Consider the following 19,136-nt stretch of genomic DNA (forward strand, 5'->3'; position numbering starts at 1 on the left):
AATGTCTTAGAGAGAGCCCACCACAGCTACTTTTCTTTTTTATTTAAAAACAGACATTTAAAATGCAATGACATCAGTTAGGGATGCCACAGCACATCTACATCTGAGGCCAAAAACGAGGCATGGGTTTCCCCAAATGGGAAACTTGGCTGCTCCAGCTCACCTTCCCTATGCTTCCTTTGTATTGCAAAGGTGATGTTGGATAACTTCGCCATGACTTGCTGTTTGTTTAAATCGTGTCGTACCAAGATCTGTACTCAGCAACGCATGGAGTCTGTTGTGTCATGGTGTGGGAAGGTGTGATGCATCACACAGGGAATAGCATCTGTCTCCATGCATTTGGAGCTGTCTCTGTTTGCCATAAGCCCATGGCCACACAACAATGCAGGGCTGGTGCCTCTCTGACAGGCAGCATCCTGACGTGGATGTCCATGCCCAGGTCCAGCTGCTGGAGACAGTCCTCAGGAGGCTTCTCCACGGCTGTGTGAAGCACACAGCCTGTGGGACATGGCTCTGACATTTCTAACTGTTCCCCTTCTTTTCCCACAGCTGACAAAGAGGCTGATGAGTATTACATGAGGAGGAGACACCTGCCTGACCTGGCAGCCCGGGGCACGCTCCCTATCAACGTCATCAAAATGTCTCAGCAGACCAACCACAGGGAGAGGCCCCGCCGTCCCATCAGGGCCATGTCCCAGGACAGGGTGCTGTCCCCTGAGAGGATCATGCCCGAGGAGTTTAGCATGTCCTATGAACGGATCCTCTCAGATGAACAGCTTCTGTCCGCCGAGCGCCTCCACTCCCAAGACCCCCTGCTCTCCCCAGAGCGGTCGGGATACCCTGAGCAGTCAATGTCACGGGCATTGTCACACACAGACGTCTTTGTTTCCACACCCGTCTTGGATCGCTACAGGATGACAAAAATGCACTCCCATCCCAGTGCCTCAAATAACTTGTACAATACCTTAGGTATGAACCCAACTTCCGCCAAGCGCCAAGCATTCGCCTCCCGACGGCACAACACAGTAGAGCAGCTGCATTATATTCCAGGACACCACCATCACTACCGTACAGCGAGCAAAACAGAGGTGACTGTTTGATATCATGACCTTGAGCATTGTAGATATTCAGTAAGGACTGGGGTGGCCACCTCACCCCATACTGCAGTGGCCTTATAGGCCAAGATAACCTCTAATAACTCAGTGTCTGAAAAGACTTCTCTGACAGTCCCACCCATATTGTTGTTTTTAAAGCCACCCCTACATTGATGACATAAGGAGAACCCAACCAAACTGAAGTTAGTGAGGGATAATGGAGGAAATTTCCTGACATGCATCAGTTTCTGTCAAAGAAAGCCATAGTAGTAGATGGCTCCTTCCAAGGGCTCACCTGCATTATCTGATTATTTTTATCAATTTAGGACTTTTCAATTGCTACAAGTAGAACCAGTCTCATGCAGCCTGTGACGGGGAGGAGAAAATGCAGCACCCCATCCTGGTAGGAAGGGGCCCTGTTCTCATCCCTCATGCCAGCCATCAAGCTACCTTTCAGTAGCAAGTAGGTAAGCTTCTGGCTGCTGGGGATCACCTCCAGACAGCTCGGTATCAGCCAGCACCCATCCATCTGGTCTTCCTCACCCTTGGAGCAAATTCAAGGGAAGACTTTGCTAGGGGACTGGCAGATCTAGGGACAAGAATAGCCTGGCTGAGAAATAACAATTTAGTTTATATTAAATATGCTCATAAGATAAAAATATACTAGTGCCTACAAATCGCCTGCTCTCTCAGTGTAGGAAGTAGTGGGGTTGATGTGTTCAATAAGCACAAATATACTGAAATGCTTGTTAGACCCTTTCTCCACATTCTAGTATCTCAGTGTCTCCAACATGTAAATAGGAAGGGAGAACAGGCTCTCTCTTTCTTCAGCTTCTTGCCACTGCTGAGCCTACAGCACCAGAATTTGTTCAGCTTCATGCTGCTGACCTGTACTGGGGGAAGCCCTGACTCCACGAAAACCCCTGCCAGGAAAGCCTATCATGGTTTTCAGTGAGCCTGGGTTTCTCCACAAGAGTTTCTTTTCCTGACAGTATTTTCCAGTGGCCCAGTTCCCCTGTTGCTAGACATATTTCCTCCTCTCAGTTGCAACTTAGAACTCTGTATGTAGCAAATCTCTTTCTGTCCCTTAGCAGAAACACAAAGCTGAGGGTGTCTGTCTACCAAAAAGTAGGCCGGTAATTTTCTGTGATTGTCTTACTAGGTAATGGCCCAGGAAAGAAACCTTCCAAATTCCAATTCCACTGAGTCCCAATCCTAGCCATGCAGTTACATTTCATGCATATAAATTATATATCCAGCATAATTATAATAAATGGGCATGTTGTATATCTGATATAATGGTAATTAGATACTGTATATTTGTAAAATCTTTAAAAAATAGACTCATGGGTCCAGAATTTGTGAGGATTTTATCTCTGGCTTTCTATACAGCTTGAGATCTGATTTGTTTATTTATTTATCTATCTATTTATTTATTTATTTTCTTCATTTTTGCTCCTATCAAATTCTGTAGAACCAACTCACACTAGAATGCACTTCTTTGGCCAGGAAAGGATCTCAGAGGCCCCCCAGACCCAGCGCTGTAACTGCAGTAGTGCCGGACACTATCCAGCACTCACTGTCCCTGGTGTGAACTCAAAGCACCACCACATGCAACACACACACACACACACACCCCTGCACCCAACCAAAATGACAGGCACGCTCCCTCCTTGGGGTGAAAAGATGACTGACTTTAGGTTGCAAACACATTCCCATATGGTACTTTTCACATTCTGCTTACCCACATTGAGGCTTCTCCTACTTGACTCTTTACTAAACTCCATTTAAATTATCTCTGTTCTCCACCCCTCAAATACTTCCCACCTCCTGGCCTTAATGCTGTTCCCAGCTCAATACTACATACAAGGATTGTGGGTTGTTGTGAATTTGACTCTCACGTGGCAGCTGATGATGCAGCACCTGCATCTTCTGGTGCAGGGTAGGCACGAGGAGCATGCTGTCTACTCCAGGTGGAATTTAGAGAGGCCACAGAGGGGGAGCCAAGCTGACTTTCACTGTGCTGCAGTTTTCAAAAGGGATCCAAGGCCCTTCTCTTTCCCACACCATCCTGGGGTTGCTGCTCCTAGTTCATGGACTTTCTTCTGCCCCACCTGATGGAGACTGTGTTCAGAATAGAATTCATCTGAGAGGAGTACTGGGGCTTTGTTTGACGGAAACTGATATGGGAAGGAACAAATAAGTGTCTCCATGGTCCAGATGGTCAATAACATGCAGCATTGGGCAAAACTGTTCTGGGCAACAGACAAATTTATCTGTGGATCAGGATAGAAGTTCAATAGCATGGGAGGGACAAGAGAGAAAAGGCTCACACCTCATCTCCTGACCTTTCCTTTGATGGACACTCCTCTCCCCAACTTCCTTCAAGCTCCTCAGCTCAGTCACTGGCTATTTCTTCACAGAATGCAAATCCCTGTGAAAACACTGCCTTTGGTGACTTTCCTGCAACGTGAAATTCATGACTGATTTGAAGAGAAGAGAAGTGCACACTACTGATGGGGAGGCAGTCCTTACTGAGATTCTGGGGCCTTTCCAGTCAATTTTGGACCATACAAAGCCAGGGTCTTCTCTGCAAGCAGGGAAATGAGAACACTGTGGGAGAGGAGAGTCCAATCTAAACTCTCCAGGAGCTGAGGTGGCAGGGACAGAGGAGCAGAGTGACCATGTGAGGCCACGGGTAGGTGAACGCTCCTCTCTTTCCACTTCCATGGCTGTATGTCTCAAGCTCTAGTCCTTGTCTAAGTGTTCAGTTTGTGAGCTAAGAAGCTGCGGGACCAGATGCAAATATGGAAAATTTTCACTCGAGTAGCCCATGCAGATGCTATGCTGTGCTCCAGGACCTCAGAGCCTTCTCTTATACTGACTAACATCACAAGCCCTCTGACAACTTGTCTTACTGGGCAATAATCCTCCAAAGAAATCGTGGCCCTTTTTCCTCACCTCTTCCACCTACACAACAGTCTCAAGCAGATGTGTCCCATGAGAACCATTAAAAAAAATAAAATAAAATTCTAGGCCAAATCTCTTCAGGGACTCTGTCACTACCACACAAAATTTTCAGCAATTTCTTTGAGAAGGCACCATGGCCTGGATGACTGCAATTTGTTTCTGGGCACTGTGTGTTCCCATGGCTTGAGCTGTGTGCTGGAATGTATTGCTATCTAGAGTTGTAGCATTTCAGCACACAGAGGTGTTCATCATTTTTAACTTATTGCTCATTCTGAGAGTTTGTCACTGAAAAGACCCTTGGGCCAGGACTGGAAGTCAAGGTCCACAGCCTGGTCCCTAGCACTTCCATTTTCTGTGGTCAACACATGATGATAATAGCAACTATTCCTATTCCGCAGAGACATTATGAGGGTTCGTTCCATGATGTCTGTGAAGTGCTTTGAGACCCTCTCACAACAGACACTGTAGAAAAGCAAAGCATTTTTATTATTATTTGTCATCATTGTCCTGCCACATCATGTCTGATGTGTTGCAATCCGGTGTCTACCTGGAAAGAGAGTGCTGGGTAGGGGGATGCAGCTCCCCAGACTTCCCACTGCTTTCCTTCTGGTCATGGTCCCACTGGCAGGCAGCAGCTCTTAAGGATGCTGTTACCTGCACTGTGATTTTTCTGCTTTCTTCTTCTCTTGTCTGAGTCACCATCTCATTCTGCACTCAGGAGGAAAGCAGAAAGCAGTCACATTCCTCTGTACAGTAAAATATAATCTGCCTTGATTAACCTAATGTACTATGAAGAATTGATCTGTCTTTTTCTCCAACTCACAGGTGGAAACACACATCTGTGGAGCATCCAGTTCCCAGAGTGCATGTGCAGGGACTGGGGGAGGGTGATGTAGAAAAGTTTATATTGTTTCCTACAAACTGATAATTATTTGCATTCCCCAAGCAGCAACACCTAATAGTGAGCTGCAATGGGTTTTATACAATTATCTCATTAATACAGATACATGTATGTATATGTGTATATACATAAATACTCATATATATATATACATACTGTAAAATGTCATTAGATTCCAAATGACCCTGTACGAATTTAAGCTTCCAAAATTTATTGACTCACTCTTTGAAATGTGGAAAACTATTTTTAATGAACCATGCGGATCACCACACGGAACAGAAATTTTGTCATAAAAGACTTCTAATGACAGTGAATTGTGTTTTACGGAAAAATGAAATATTTTTCAATGTTTTAATGTTCCTTTTATAAACGATGCTCTGTTACTGGGGGATGGGTGTGGGTGGGTGGGTGGGTGAAACAATTACTTGGAAATAAGCCCTCCTTTCCTGGCCTAGATTTAATTTCTGCTTACTGTTTTGCTAACCTGGCCGGCTGCAAAGCTAATCCCATGCATCTGGGCTTCCTGCATGTATATTTCTGTTCTTGTGTCTATCAGAAGCTTTCCCACCAGAAGTCTGCAAGAGCCTGGCATCAAGTTTTTGTAAGAGATGGGTAGTTCCTGGTAGCTGGGAAGATTTCTTCATCTTCTTCCACAACAAACAAAACCATCGTGAAACAGGGTAACTTTAATTGTATTTGAAGTAAGTGTTCTAATTTGTGATCAATTTGCCATCTGCAGTTCATGTGATGGAGAAGTAGCTTGTCTTAGGTTTGTTTCAAATTTAATGCTTGGTCCAGAAGGAGGGACTCTGCTGAAATATATTTAACACATACAGATTTCATGATCAGGTGTATTTCAGTTGAGTAAAAGTTAGTAAGGGGAAATATATGAAAAGGGGGCTTAAATATTTTCATAAAATGTGTTGTTAGCAATAAGCCTGTGCTGGGGTTGTTTCTTAGAGAACAACCACTTCTGTGTTGTGTGTCTGTAAGTGGATGGTGGAAGGTGTTGTTCCCAGCCTCTCTTAGCTGGTTCAAGGCTGCAAGAACGTGCCCTCACTGAGCACAAAACCCCAGCCGTGAAAACCAACCTACGCTTCACTTGCTGGGGGCAAGGGGAGAATCAGACCCGTGCTGTGAACATGTTGGAATAAATCTGGAAGCCAAATCTGAGCAGCGAGCAAGGTGATATCCCACGTCTCCACCATGACCCGACAGGAGGTCTCCACCAGAGGAGACGTGCATTGCCCCAATCCCCACCCTCCGCCCATGTGCTTCGTATCCACTCCCAGCCTTCCATCTGTAAACCTGCTAGACATTTTTGTAGCAAGAATCTCTTGGCTCTGAGAAAGACACTTCTTACTGTAATATTTTTAGTTTGGGGGACAATATTTCCTAAGAGGGGTTAAGTGGATATTTTTGTGCTTTAGCCCAGTTTATGGATTCCATGTTTATTATACAGTAGTACTGAAGAGGAAGTACATTTGTATCTGTAACTTTGCACAGACTCTTGGTTAACCATTAAACAAGCTTCAAGATGAGCAGTATTTGACTGTTTTTCTCTGTATTATTCTTGTTGTTATACTTACCTGTAAAAGCACATTCTGTATGTACTGTAAACAAAAATATTATCAGTTTAGTAAAATTTAGAGTCTTAAGGATTTTTCCACTTTTGTCAGTAACAAATATTTATGGATTCAAAAATAAAGGCAATTTCAACATATAAATTGTTTCCTTTTTGATACCTATTGGGGAAAAATAAAAGGCCATTTTCTTGGCAGCCTTCCCAACATTTGTAACCAGCGTTTGAAAGGTAGATATCTTTATGTCTGTGTGTATTTAAATAGCATCTATTAAAACAAAAGCTACAAGGTCTGGAAGAGTCATTATTTTTATGTATTTATTTATTGCATTTCATCATTATGCCAGGAAATAGCAGAGTGAAGAAGCAAGATATTATTACAAGTTGTAAAATTTTGTCGCTCAAGCCTATAAGATTTTATTTTAAAATTGGCCTCCTTTAATTTTACATTGGCAAGCCGTGATTCACTATCCATCTAAAAGGCTGTACTGCAAAGTCAGTGAAGTGTCCCATAGCACTGGAGGCTTCAAAGAGGACTTTCCTTGGCAGCTTGGCACACGTAGGAGTTTCTTCATCACTCATCCACGGTACGAGCAGTGCCAGTGAAGCCAGAGTGTGTTCCTCACTAAACATCCCTCATCATGGGGGAGGTGACAAGAGTTACCATGGGGGGGCAACTGCACTTTCACCTCCGCCAGCTCTGAGTTTGGGGTTTCTGGGAAACATGGCAGTGTTTTTCTTTTTCTTTTTCTTTTTTTTTTTTTTTTTTTTTGAGGAGATGTCAGATTTTGTGTTTTAATTTTAATATTAATTTGCCTTGAGCATTATGCAAATTTGCTTATATGTTGAAAAAAAAAAAAATGATATCTGGTAATTGGGAAGGATTGCTGGAAATGGAAATTGTTGAGGCATCAGAAGGCTTTCACAGCACCCCACTGGGATAGGCTGAAGGAGGGCAGGTACCACAGCGGGGCTTCACTCCCAGCATGGAGCCCCAGCAGCCTGTCCCTGTGCTGCCAGGCTCTGGGAGAAGCTCTCCTCATCTGCTGGTGCCAGATTGCCCTGTCTCTGCCACCTTGCAGACCTTATGGGCCAAGGTATGAAGCTCGAAAGGGTGCTGAGCCCCAGGGATCCTTCCCCACCACCTCCTCAGTATGGTGCAGAGGTTACCCCATCACCACCCCTCACCTGCAAAGCTCTTCCTCAGGCTTTCCCCATAGCTTTCTGTTCCTTTGATGTTCCACTTAAACATATGAAACAAGGTTTGGGCTGTAACACACCACTGCCCTCAAGAGAAGACAAGCATTTCCCAGGGCAGGTCTGGTGAGAAGATGGGGCCCCTTTCTGCTCCTCTGGCTGGGATTGTGCTGGGGATCACCTGTCTCCACAAAAGCGGAGCTCAAAGTCAGCAAAGCATAATCAGCACTTCCTAAGAAACACACAAACCCAGCAGAGTTAATTAAAAAGCATTTTAAAGGGAGAAGTTTCATTTTGCCTGGCGGTTCTATTCATAATTACCCAACCCTTTGTAGTACTAATAAGTGGGGAGGGAGCAATGGGGAATTAGCTAATTTCTTCACTTCCCATAAAAGGTATTGAAGAGAACAGCAGGATTTATGGCATTGAGAACCAATGATGACTGAGATGAAGCTGGAGCCAATTCTTGCCTCAAAGGACAATAAAACCTGCTGATTCCAATTCCTGTAATAATTGATTTCAGTTCTATGGTGAGGACCTTAAGCTCTGATATCCAGCCGTCTTTGCTGGCCCCACTAGGTGATCTCCACAGGATCCCTGTTGGTGGTCAGAGGGGCATCTCCATGGGCATGGGCAACCTGGCAGCATCCCAGATGAGGTCTCTGCCAGACTGTTCCTGCCACACAGGGTCTGACTGTGTGACTGGAGGGATTCTGATGGGTGGCATGGAGAGTGCCTGGCCTGATCCAGTGCAGGCCATCACAGACTGCCCTGTTCCAGGTCACTTGGCAGGGTCCTCCTGGGCTGTGTGGAGGGATGCAGCGGTCCCTGTGGGCACTCACCCACGTACACAGCCAGGGTGTGGCACAATTCACTCCCACTTTCTGTGGATGAAGGTGTGGTGATGAAGACTCTGCTTTGTGTCTCTGGAGATCAGTGCACAGAGGAGAGCTGGCAGGGCAGGGGCGTGCTGAGCAGGTGTCCTCTCTGAGGACTGAGGCAGTGGAGCACAGAAAGAGCAAGACTAGCCATGGGCAGAGAAACCATCTAAGAAAAGGCCTTTACCTGGTAGGCCTTGTGGATGGGCATGATGGGGGTCAGCTGGGGAACAACAGGGTTGGATTTTGCCAGCAGTCTCTTCTGTGTAGTGGAGATGGCTTAGTTACAGGTCACTTCAACAGCAAGACCATGATGCCACCTCCTTGTGTGGCTGTTGGCACAGAGCACAGCCAGGGCTCCAGGGAGTTAAACTGAATACCAAAGCAGCAACCTGTCCCTCTGGGGAGGGTAAGATCCAGAGCCAGAACGGACAGTCCTCTCCTTGAAGGGAAAAATACAGAAATGTTGCTGGGAACCCACAAAGGTGGTGGAGTAGTCTGATGGAGGACAAGAGTCTGGGTGGGAGGAATGGCCAGCCCAATAAGCCTCATCTTCCCAGGAGCTATCCCACCACCCCTGGCTACAGCACAACAGATGGTGATGTTTCCCAGAACCTAAGGATTAGCCCTGCTCTCAGTTGCCTTGTAAAGACGTTGAAAACGGATGACGAATAAAAGGACTGCAAGATAATTAACACCTGTCAGTATGGGACTGAGAAAATAGATCTTGTCAAAGACACTTGAAATCATTCTCTAATATTAAAATTTGGTCTGTCAAGGATGCAATACACTTAGTTTTTCCTCAGTATTGGATAATGTGCTACTTGACAATCTGATTAAGATTTTATCACTGCACATTATTGAGAAAGCTGATGTTAAATGGGTGCAGCAGCAGGGATCTGGCAGATCTCAGATTGGGTTTCAGTGGGGTTTACCCTCTGAAGAGCTGTTGCAAGTGGTATTTGGCAAGGCTTAGCATAACACCATACACTGTTCAACACTGAGCTCAGCAACCCAGAAATAAAGGTAAAATCATTGCTACTAAAAGTTGCAAGAGACACAGAGGGGTTTGGAAGCAAAGATCAACAAAAGAGGAAAGTTCTGATGCAAGGGTATTCTGAGTCCTTTGAACAAAAAGTGCCAGAATACAGTAAAAGAAGTCAGCCCTCCAGGAACTGGAGCAGGACTCCTGGGACGGATACAGATGTCTTAGTGGAGAAAGAGTCAAACTCAAAACTGAACGGGGAAATGCTCTTCAGTGAGGTTTTTACAAAGATCAGCATTTTAGTTCATAGCAAGAGGCTGAGAGGTGGCTTGATCACTAAGTGAAAACACTTTTAGGGAATGAAAATTGTAAGATACTAAGGAGCTCTTTTATCCAGCATCAGAAAAATCAGCTGGTAAGACCTGAAGCCAGATGGACTATCACTGGAACAAATTAACAAGAAAAGAGAAGTTTCTAAGTATGTGTGATTTCAAAAACTGAGTTGTTTTCTGAAAAGCAAGTCTGCTTTAGCAACCCCAAGTTCCTTGGTTGGGTGCTGGGTATAGTTGTTCATTATAAGGCATTGAGACCAGATGGGTGATGTTTCTTGATGTAATAAATGCTATGTGGCTGCTAAGACTTATTGCTTCAGTAATTCTTTGAACAATAAATCATCTTTCTCTCAGCTATTTTCATAGACAAAACCCACAATTTGGTGAGCACTTCTGTTCTGTGAGTTGAAGTTCACTTCAAGCCTGGATGTGCTTTCTGCCCATGAAGGAGGGATCTGTTTCCACAGGGCATTTCCTCCCAGGCACTAGCGCACTTACAGGCATTTAATAATGAATGGAGATTTGCAAGAGCCTCCAGGAGCATTACGATTCCCTGCAGAGCAGAGAGGACATCAGAAGGAGAGACCTTCGGAAATGACTCACCCCAGTCATACAGTGAGTCAGGAGCAGCCTGGGAATACGCCCCAGTGCCCCATCTCCCTCCTTGTCGAAATGCCAGGTAGCAGCTCGAGCTTTGGGAAGCACTGTTTGTTTATTTTAATTTGAACTTCAGGCTGCTGACTGAATTCTGCATCTGCCAAAAAAGCAGTGCTCTTCAGTTCAGTTCAGTTGCTGTAGGAGAGGGATATCCATCAGGGGACAGAGGACAGATCTGGATGATTTGCAGCACGTGTCCATTTCAATATCCAAGCATGGCCAGGAAGTCCTTTTTGCTCATCTTCTTGGTGTCTCTCTTTGCTTGCCATAAGACTGCATCAGAGTAGAAGTCATCTCAGGGATGACTAAATTGTCTTTCAGAACATTTGGTGCCAAACTGCTGCCTCAGAACTCTTTGGGGGCCAGATCTGCTCAGAGATTTTGTAGGGTTTATACGTTGGACTGAGGTGCCTGCTGTGATCAAAACTGCTTGGCTGCAACAAAGCTCAGGAGCTACCTCAGTCTTTTCAGGCCAGGATTCATCTAACCCTGATGCAGTAACTGAAAGTTAGATGTCCTACGGCAAGGTAAAAGAGTTGCCTAATACCAGTTGCCCTTTGGGCTGCCCAAAGAGGGATTACTTTGGATCGAAGAATTTATTTTTAGCTTATTTAAGAAGTGAGTGCCTGCTGCATTGCTCAGATTTCCACCAGCAAAGTTCCCCGGACAGCAGACTCTTGCTGCGTGCTTTACCCAGGCCCTCCAGATCCCAAAGAATCCCCCAGCAAGGCGTGTTTTTTCTCCTGCTCCTCATGCCACCTCTGTTCCATCAAACTGCCCTCAAACCACTGGGACTCAGGTTATCTAACCCTTACCAGTGACTTCACCTATCTTCTGTGTTAGTGGCAGCATTAAGAGACCAAAGGAGCCTGGGAGAAGGGCTGTTGTAGGGGCAGCACGGACTTATTTGGCCACCTTCAGTCTTTGCAATACCTGGAACCACTGGCAGCGATCAAGCACATGGGAGCACTCAGCTCAGTCAGAACGTTGGGATTTTCAGGCTCAACTCTGTGATAAGAAGTCAGGAGAATCTGTGCTGCCGTTGTATCTGTGCTGCCACAGCTAGCAGAGCTCCATCTGGGGAGTCCCCCAAGGAGACGTATTGCACAGAGGTTTCTATTCTGGGCTCTAGTGGGAAATGGAAGAAGAATAACTGGGCTGAGGACTTTGATAAATCAAGTAACTCAAGGAAAAAAAAAATGCAGATAACTAGGAGAAGCTGCTTGCAGCACTCCTAAATCATCTTCCATGCCTGTGTTTTGATCCTTGCATGCAACTAGAGACTGACTTAGCCCAAGAGGGAGCTCACAGTGGAGCATGCAAGCAGGGAAACATGCACTGCCATGTTTATGAAGTGTTTGCTTTAGTGGTCAAGAGAGGAGGGAGAAACCTGCCCATGCAGGGCAGGTCTGTCACTGGCCAAATACAAGTGAGCAGGCACAGGGAGGAGATGCACTACCAGCAGCTCAGTGTCCACACAGAACCACAGCAAACAGCACCATGGCAAGATGCTACTTAATGGAAATAAATAATCCTTTTTACTCCTGCTCTGCCTTAAAAAAATTAGCTATGAAGACAAATCATTCTCCTTCCCTCTGCCATCAGAACCTGTCAGCACCAAAGAAAACTTTGCTCAAAGACTTTAAAGCTTCCACTATTGGCCAAAGCCCCTTGTGATCAGATGAGATTCTGATGCCTGAACTGTCCCTCTGCCCCATAGCCACTGGTCAGAGATGCCTTTGTACTGGGTTTATGTGGCAAGATTTTGGCAGCAGGGGCCTGCATGGGTGGCCTCTGTGGAGAAGAGTCCAGAAATTGACCCATGTCAAATAAGACGGCATAAATAATAATCATTCATAGGACATAAATAATGTCCCGTCCAGGTCACAGGACATAACTAATGTCCAGGTCCTGTGACTATTTCTTTCACCACCAACCTGAATAGTGCTCTCTGATGGAAGAAATGCCGTCCCTTGTTGTCTCCTTGCTCTCCGAGCAGCCTGGCGTTCACAGCAGACAAGACAAATTCCTAGTCCTGGTCCTGAGAAAGGATGCTTTCTTTATTGCCTGTTTCACATCTCCTACTCTCATTTCCAAGAGCCTCTTTAATTGCGTTCATCACCAGAATACATCAGGCTGTATAAAGGTAAGTTTATCTCCAGACACCCAGATGAAGGGCCAATGTCTTCTTATTGTACAAAGACATAAGGCTTGGAAAGGTAATAGCATTTGTGTTGGTGCATTCTCAAGAGCCAGGTTTATAAAAGGAACTTGTTTGGGAAAATTTACCATCATAGAGCATCTTTGGGACGTAAAGGAAGAGTCTCAGCTGCATTTATGAATTTCTGCAAATCAAGTACTATTGTGTCTGGAAAATAAGGCCCAAAATCAGTGTTGTCTTTTGTGCATGATTTCCCAGGCAGCACATGGAGACACAGGCACCAAACTTCCAGCCATCGACCAGCAACACTGCCCATGACCCCATCAGCCAAAAGCTCTTCCATACTCCATTCCGAAAACTCCTTCCAAATTTGATGTAGGGCTCTATAGGTAGTAGTGTCCCTTCAGCACCCAGCTCTGGCATGTTCCTGGAGAAGATCTGTTCTGTTCAGTGCATGAGATGGAAACACATGAAAAAAGGAATCTGCAATCTGTAATGGACTACACAGCTGTTTTTGTTGTTGTTGTTGTTGTTTGTTTTGTTTTGTTTTTACTTTTTGGTTTGGTTTGGTTTGGTTTTGGGGAGGGTGTGTTGGTATTTACTAATTGATTTAGGGTTTCACCTTGCATTTGGTGCTAGGACATCTTGTGCAAACTTGTGGAATTGCCTCGGGTTAGTTGTTTTTAATAAACACTCAGTAAAATACAATTCCGGCTTCTTCTCCCAGGCCTCCCCTATCTTTCTCATGTCATACTCCAGACAGACACCCACCAACTCCTAGCAGCTTTGCCCAACTCATCCCAGTTCCTCTCCTGTCCCAGTCTGAACACACTTCACTGCTTCCGTGTAAGACATCTTTCAGACACTACTGAGCAATTTTTTGTTTGTTTTTGTTTTTTGTTTTATGAAGGCATATAAAATCATCTGAATGTGAGTGAATGTTCATAGGAATAGGCATTCTCAGGCATTGGGGCTGTTTGGACAAACCCATTAGTTCCCAGCCCCAAAGTTCACACATCTAAATATTTTCAAATAGCTTTCAGAATTTTGTCCAGGATTTTTTCAGTTTGATGCAGAATCTTTCCTAAAAAATGTCACCCTGAGTAAAGTTTACCAAAATTATAAACCTCTGGGAAGAGGGTCTCCTCCCCTGGGACACGTTGAGCAGCCAGAACCATGTGCCTCCCACCAGCCCTGACTGCCACGACAGCATGCACATATCTTCACAGGGAGTGTGGCAGACAAAGCACTTACCAAAAGGAACTGAGGTAGTACCAAAACCTGTGATATATCTGGTGCAAAATATAATCTAATTAGTAACAAAAAGTTCACATTACTTACCCAGAAGCTATCCTTCTATCAAGAAGCCACTGCTCTCTTTCAATTACTGTGTTGTCAATTATGATAACTGCAAGAATTCTTGTTATAACATCCCCCTTTGATATGTGGTTGCTCTGCTCCATCTCCTTTGAAGCTCATTATTTTTATTAAGATGAATTTAGGATTAATTCTGGCTGTAATTCTCTAAAAGGAAAAGTATGAGGCAGGTGGGCTGGTGCTAACCTGTTTTATTGTGCACAGATCTGATTTTAGGTCAGGGCTGAAGGCAAATTCACTCCTGGCTTTGCATACTACGCAGTACAACCAAGGACTTCAGAAAAAGAGAAGTACAGTTCTCACAAAGTTTTAACTGTGCCCTTTTTGAGTGTAGAGAGCAGTAGAAAAATAGTCCAAGCAGCAGGCTACCTAGAACAACCACTTTGGCAATATAGCCCCTCGTACAGTCTGCAAAGAAGGATGCATGAAAATTTATATCCTGTATATGTGACAGGAGGTTGGATAGAACTCCAGACACTTTATTATTCACAAGTCTCTATTTTAATATTTTGAGTAGAATATTATTTTTGTTTTGGCAGAGCTGTCCTTTAGATCACCTGATGATGAGAATAGAAACACCTCCAAAATACACCCAGCATTTATTTCTGAGCATTTTCCTTTTTCCCTGAATGGCGGAAAACCCTGCTCAGCTCATCCCTGTACTCCCTAGGAGGCTGATGGTGCTGCAATCCCCCAGTGCCTGTGGGAGGATTGAGAGGATGCCATACTGGACATGCAGAGAGACCAGTGAAAGCTCCTAAAAGCTTGCTAGCATTTCTTCAGGGACCTCTAGGCCACAGCTCAGCAGGGATTTGCAGCCTGTGTTCTTGGAGAGATGGGCCATGTGAGACCACAAACTGTAGACCTACCCCAGAGATCTGCTCTCAGCTCTGCCTGTTCAACCCGAAGCAGCCACAGCTCTCCCATTTTCTGCAGGCCACCTGCAGCCAGGCCTATTTATGCCTTCATCCCCTTCCCCTGGGGTGGGTACTATGTATGATTCATTGTCAGTATTGCTGGACATCAGGCAAAAAGAAGGAAATTCACCTGATTATGGGCAGAGGTCACCTTGTTTTCCATCTCCATGTCCCATCTCATCCTCAGCAAAAAAAAATGAATTTACAGGCAGAATTTATGTCTTTTTGAGCAAAAGACAAAGATTTCTTGCTGGAGATGTGCCCCATGGCCTCTGATCTAAGTGAGAGATGTCTGCCAATAGTGAACTTCTGCAGACCCAGGTCTTTCATTATGTAGGGCTAACGCACAAAGGAGGAGAAGGTCTCAGGGGACAGCTCTTAAAATGGACCAGGACAAGTTCCTCTGCTCCTACATATGGAGGGCCATTGGTTTCTCTTGCCAAAAAACAATGCCTCTTCACGAAAGCCCTGGGCTGGTGGTAGCTCCCCACGGCCTGCTGTCCACCCGTGGGAACCACCAGAGGGTGAGAGCTGCCAGCCACAGGTACCCCTGTGCTCACCCTGCTGCAAAGCACCCTCCTCCTGCAGCAGGAGATGCAGCAGCCCCCATGCCTTGTCCTCGGTGTTCATATGAAGCCATTGACTCACCTCTTCCTATGTGTTTGGTGGCCTTGCCACAGTGTCACTGATGTCACCAGGCATGTTGCAGGTTGTTGTTGGTTTTCAACGTTTTCTGTATGCAACTGGTGAGTCCGGGGTAATTGCTATGACTGATAGCAGGAGAGCATGCTAGTGCTCATTAGAGACAAATTGAGCTGCCTGCTGTGAGCAAAATAAAGAGGCATTTACCCAGACTTTCTTAGCGGTTGTGTTTACACAGAAACATCCCCCTGTCTGTGGAATTGAAGAGATGCTCTTACCTGAGCCTCCAAAGACCAGGTGGAAAAAGGAGGACTGCATGGGGAGGCTGAACATGGGTGGTGTGGTATCCCTGTTCTACTTATGTTGGAAAAGCTCAGCCTGGGGACATGCATAGTGTTAAATATGAAAGAATCAGCTAACTGTGCTGGAAAAGCTTTACCACAAGGGGAATCTGGCAGCCAGCTTGGATTCTGGTTTAATCTTCTCCACTCCCCCTAGGCTGGTGCTTGCTGGAACCAGGTGTACTGCAGCTTGGTCACGTCTGCTCACCCTGTCCCACCAGGCTGGGCTGTTTCTCTGTCCACAAAGGACAGCCAGCTCAGTGCTACCTTTATCTGCAGGTGAGTGGATGGGAAGACATGACACCTTTTCTTCAAATGGATGGGGAGAGGAACCAAACATCTCAGGAAACAGCTGGGTTCAGCAGCTCATCAGGCTGGACATTTCTCATCTGCTTCCAGGGCAGACAGTTGCTGCGGACTTTGCAAGGTAGAGACAGGGCAAAGTTAGGGTCCTGCTTTGCTGCTTTCTGCCCTGCATGCCAGCAGAGCTCCCATCCCTCTGGCATGTGCCTGACTACTTGAAGAATAGGGGGAACCAGAGAGCTCCTGCAGCCTGCAGCATGCTGGATGGGACTTGCCATTGATGGACTATGGTCAGGAGTGGCAACAGCTCATCCTCAAGGTATGCCAGGCTGCATTGGACATGCTGCCCTATTTACTGGCCCAGTTATGAGCACTGAAGGTGCCAAATCATGATTTTCACCCACCCCTGTTAAAGTTTGAAGATATTATTCCAAGGCAGCTTGCTATCAGGTAATTGGACAGATCAAGGAGCTCAAGAAATGGATTTAGTCAAATGCTGGATTATGTGATTTAATCCACCTTCCACGTCACGTCTTTTTTCCAAGGTAAATTCAAATTAGCACCTGTTGGACAGCCTATTAGTCAATGTCCTGGATCTAGTACATTGGAATTCAAAGGATTTCCATTTAAAAGGAGTCGATTTCTCATTGTCTCAGGAGCAGGCAGCCACCTCCTTCATTGTTAATTAACAAACCCACTATACAGCAACAACATGCAGTCATACCTGATTCAGGCTGGGACATCCTTCTGCGAAAACTTGCTAAAAACTTGATCAGTTTTAGAAAATAAGTCAGTGCACGTTCATCTCTATGTGCACAAAGCCTACAGGAAAGAAGTGGGGAGGATGTGCTAGAGGATCAGCTCCAAATATTGTGGGATGTGGTGATGACCAAGGTAGGGAAAAAGCTCTGGGAAAGCCACCATCTCACCTTCTTCCAGCCTGCACCCCTCTCTGCTCTCCTTGTAGAATCAGATGCAAATCCCAGCTCAGGAAGTGTACGGGTCAGTGGAGCTGGAAAAATGGTCCAGGAAAGGATCACACTCCCCATCCCTTGTCCTTTCCTCCAGCTGCTGCCGCTGCAGCATGCCAGCCGGCTGTGGCTTGACACAAGGAGGTCATTTGTGCTGACATGCTGGGAGGTGATGGGGCACTGGAGGGGACCACAGCGAGGGCTGTAGGGGGCTGCACGTCCTCCTGCACAAAAGGCACACCACAGCAGTGGCTGGCAGCAGTGTCTGCCCTGCTCCTCTGCAGTCACAGCTCTGAGTGAGCTGCCAGCTCCTCCACTCTGCAAGACAAGGGCTGACAGCAAGCAGGATCAAACCCAGGCCACTGGTTTTAAAGCTGATCAACACAGCCAAGATACAGCCTCCATTTCATATATAAACACAGATATATACTTAAAGGTAAGCTGCCCAGTGTGACTGCAGAGAGCTCTGGCACGGCTTCACAGCTGATGCAGCCATGACCAAAGCTGATCCTCAAAGCCCCAGCACTGACCTGGATTTAGGGTTCAGAGCAGCACTGCAGCTCCACGTGGCTCAGCAGCAAGACAGCTAACACTGCTCTTAGATATAGGAACAGAGGAGAGGGCTGGGGCAGGGAGGTGACTTTGTCTTCTGGAGATGACTATGCTGAGGCCAGCCACACACATTGGAGGAATGATAAAAAGTGTGAGAGTGCAAAAAAAAGAGCCATAAAGTGTTCTGAGGACAGGAGAGGACACTTTGAAGTAAAGGGTTTAAAAACTTGATCTGTTTAGCTAATTGAAGAGAGACTTGAAAGGCAATGTGCTCGCAACAAATAAGTAACTTAATGAGGAAAAACATCAAGTTCTGAAAGGCTCTGCAGTACACTGGGAAAGACAACAGGACTGATATCTGGTAGCTGAAGCTAGGTATAGACCGACTAGAAATAAAAGTTGCAGATTTTACCAGAGACAATGGTACAGGAGCAAGCACCATCAGAAGTGGTGAACTCTCCCTGTCAGTTTTTTCAAGGTGCCACTTCTGGAAAAGATGTGTCTTTGGCCTGGTGTGATTTCACCCACCGCACTGCTGTCTGCAGGAGCCCTAGCTACAGCCTGCAGTGGCAGTCAGTCCCTGCAGCACTGCGAAGGCATCACCAGTTCTTAAGTGGTCTTTGCAGAGAGACGTGTTTGCTCATCACCTCTTGCTAACTCACCACCTTCTCTGGGAGTCCATCCACAAATTTTCCTGACTGGTCTTTACAAGGAAATGTTATAACATGAGTAAATTTTCTGTGTTTTTTCAGTTCTCCAGGTTTAACTAATAAAACAATCGTCCAGGAAGACTGAAAGCATTTGATTGCTATCTTCTTTGAAGATGAGCACAGGCAATGGTTTTCCTTGAGCTGTTCTCCACTGGGAAGGACTCAGTTGCCTTTTGATTTCCCAGACAACCCTTTTGGCTACCATGATATCTTAAAAAACAAAAAATCATAAAAATATTTTGTACATATATATTTATGTATAACACAGCAAAAAGACAGAAAGGTTTAGCATAGATTTGAGGATGGGGCCACAAGGACTATTTGGAGGAACCCTTACTACTTGACATTATGATCAGCTTATCATAAGCCCATGGATGAGTGGGTGTGGATGGGTGATATGTGGTGGCCAGGGTAATGAGGAAGTTGTTTTCATGCCTCTCATATAACAGCAATTCTGGCTTATTCTTTAGACACAGATTTAACCTTAAATCAGACAATCCTCTGCATGCATGTGAAGACTGAAGGGGAAGAGATGGCCCCTGACAAAGCAATTCTCCAATCTCATC

General features: G+C 45.5%; 1 protein-coding gene across 4 annotated transcripts in view; it reads left to right on the plus strand.

The window, feature by feature from the left end:
* Window positions 1–2,428, plus strand: part of SHISA6 (shisa family member 6) — a 256,321-nt gene extending 253,893 nt beyond the window's left edge. For all 4 annotated transcript variants that reach the window (XM_082774674.1, XM_082774675.1, XM_082774676.1 and 1 more), the window contains one exon: window positions 550–2,428. In XM_082774674.1, the coding sequence (XP_082630800.1) occupies window positions 550–1,100 (551 nt within the window). In that variant the 3' untranslated portion in view covers window positions 1,101–2,428. The remainder of the gene's footprint in view (window positions 1–549) is intronic.
* The last annotated feature ends 16,708 nt before the right edge of the window (window positions 2,429–19,136 follow it).

This window comes from Aythya marila (assembly GCF_965140915.1).
Source record: "Aythya marila genome assembly, chromosome: 18".
In the NCBI taxonomy this organism is placed as follows: domain Eukaryota; kingdom Metazoa; phylum Chordata; class Aves; order Anseriformes; family Anatidae; genus Aythya; species Aythya marila.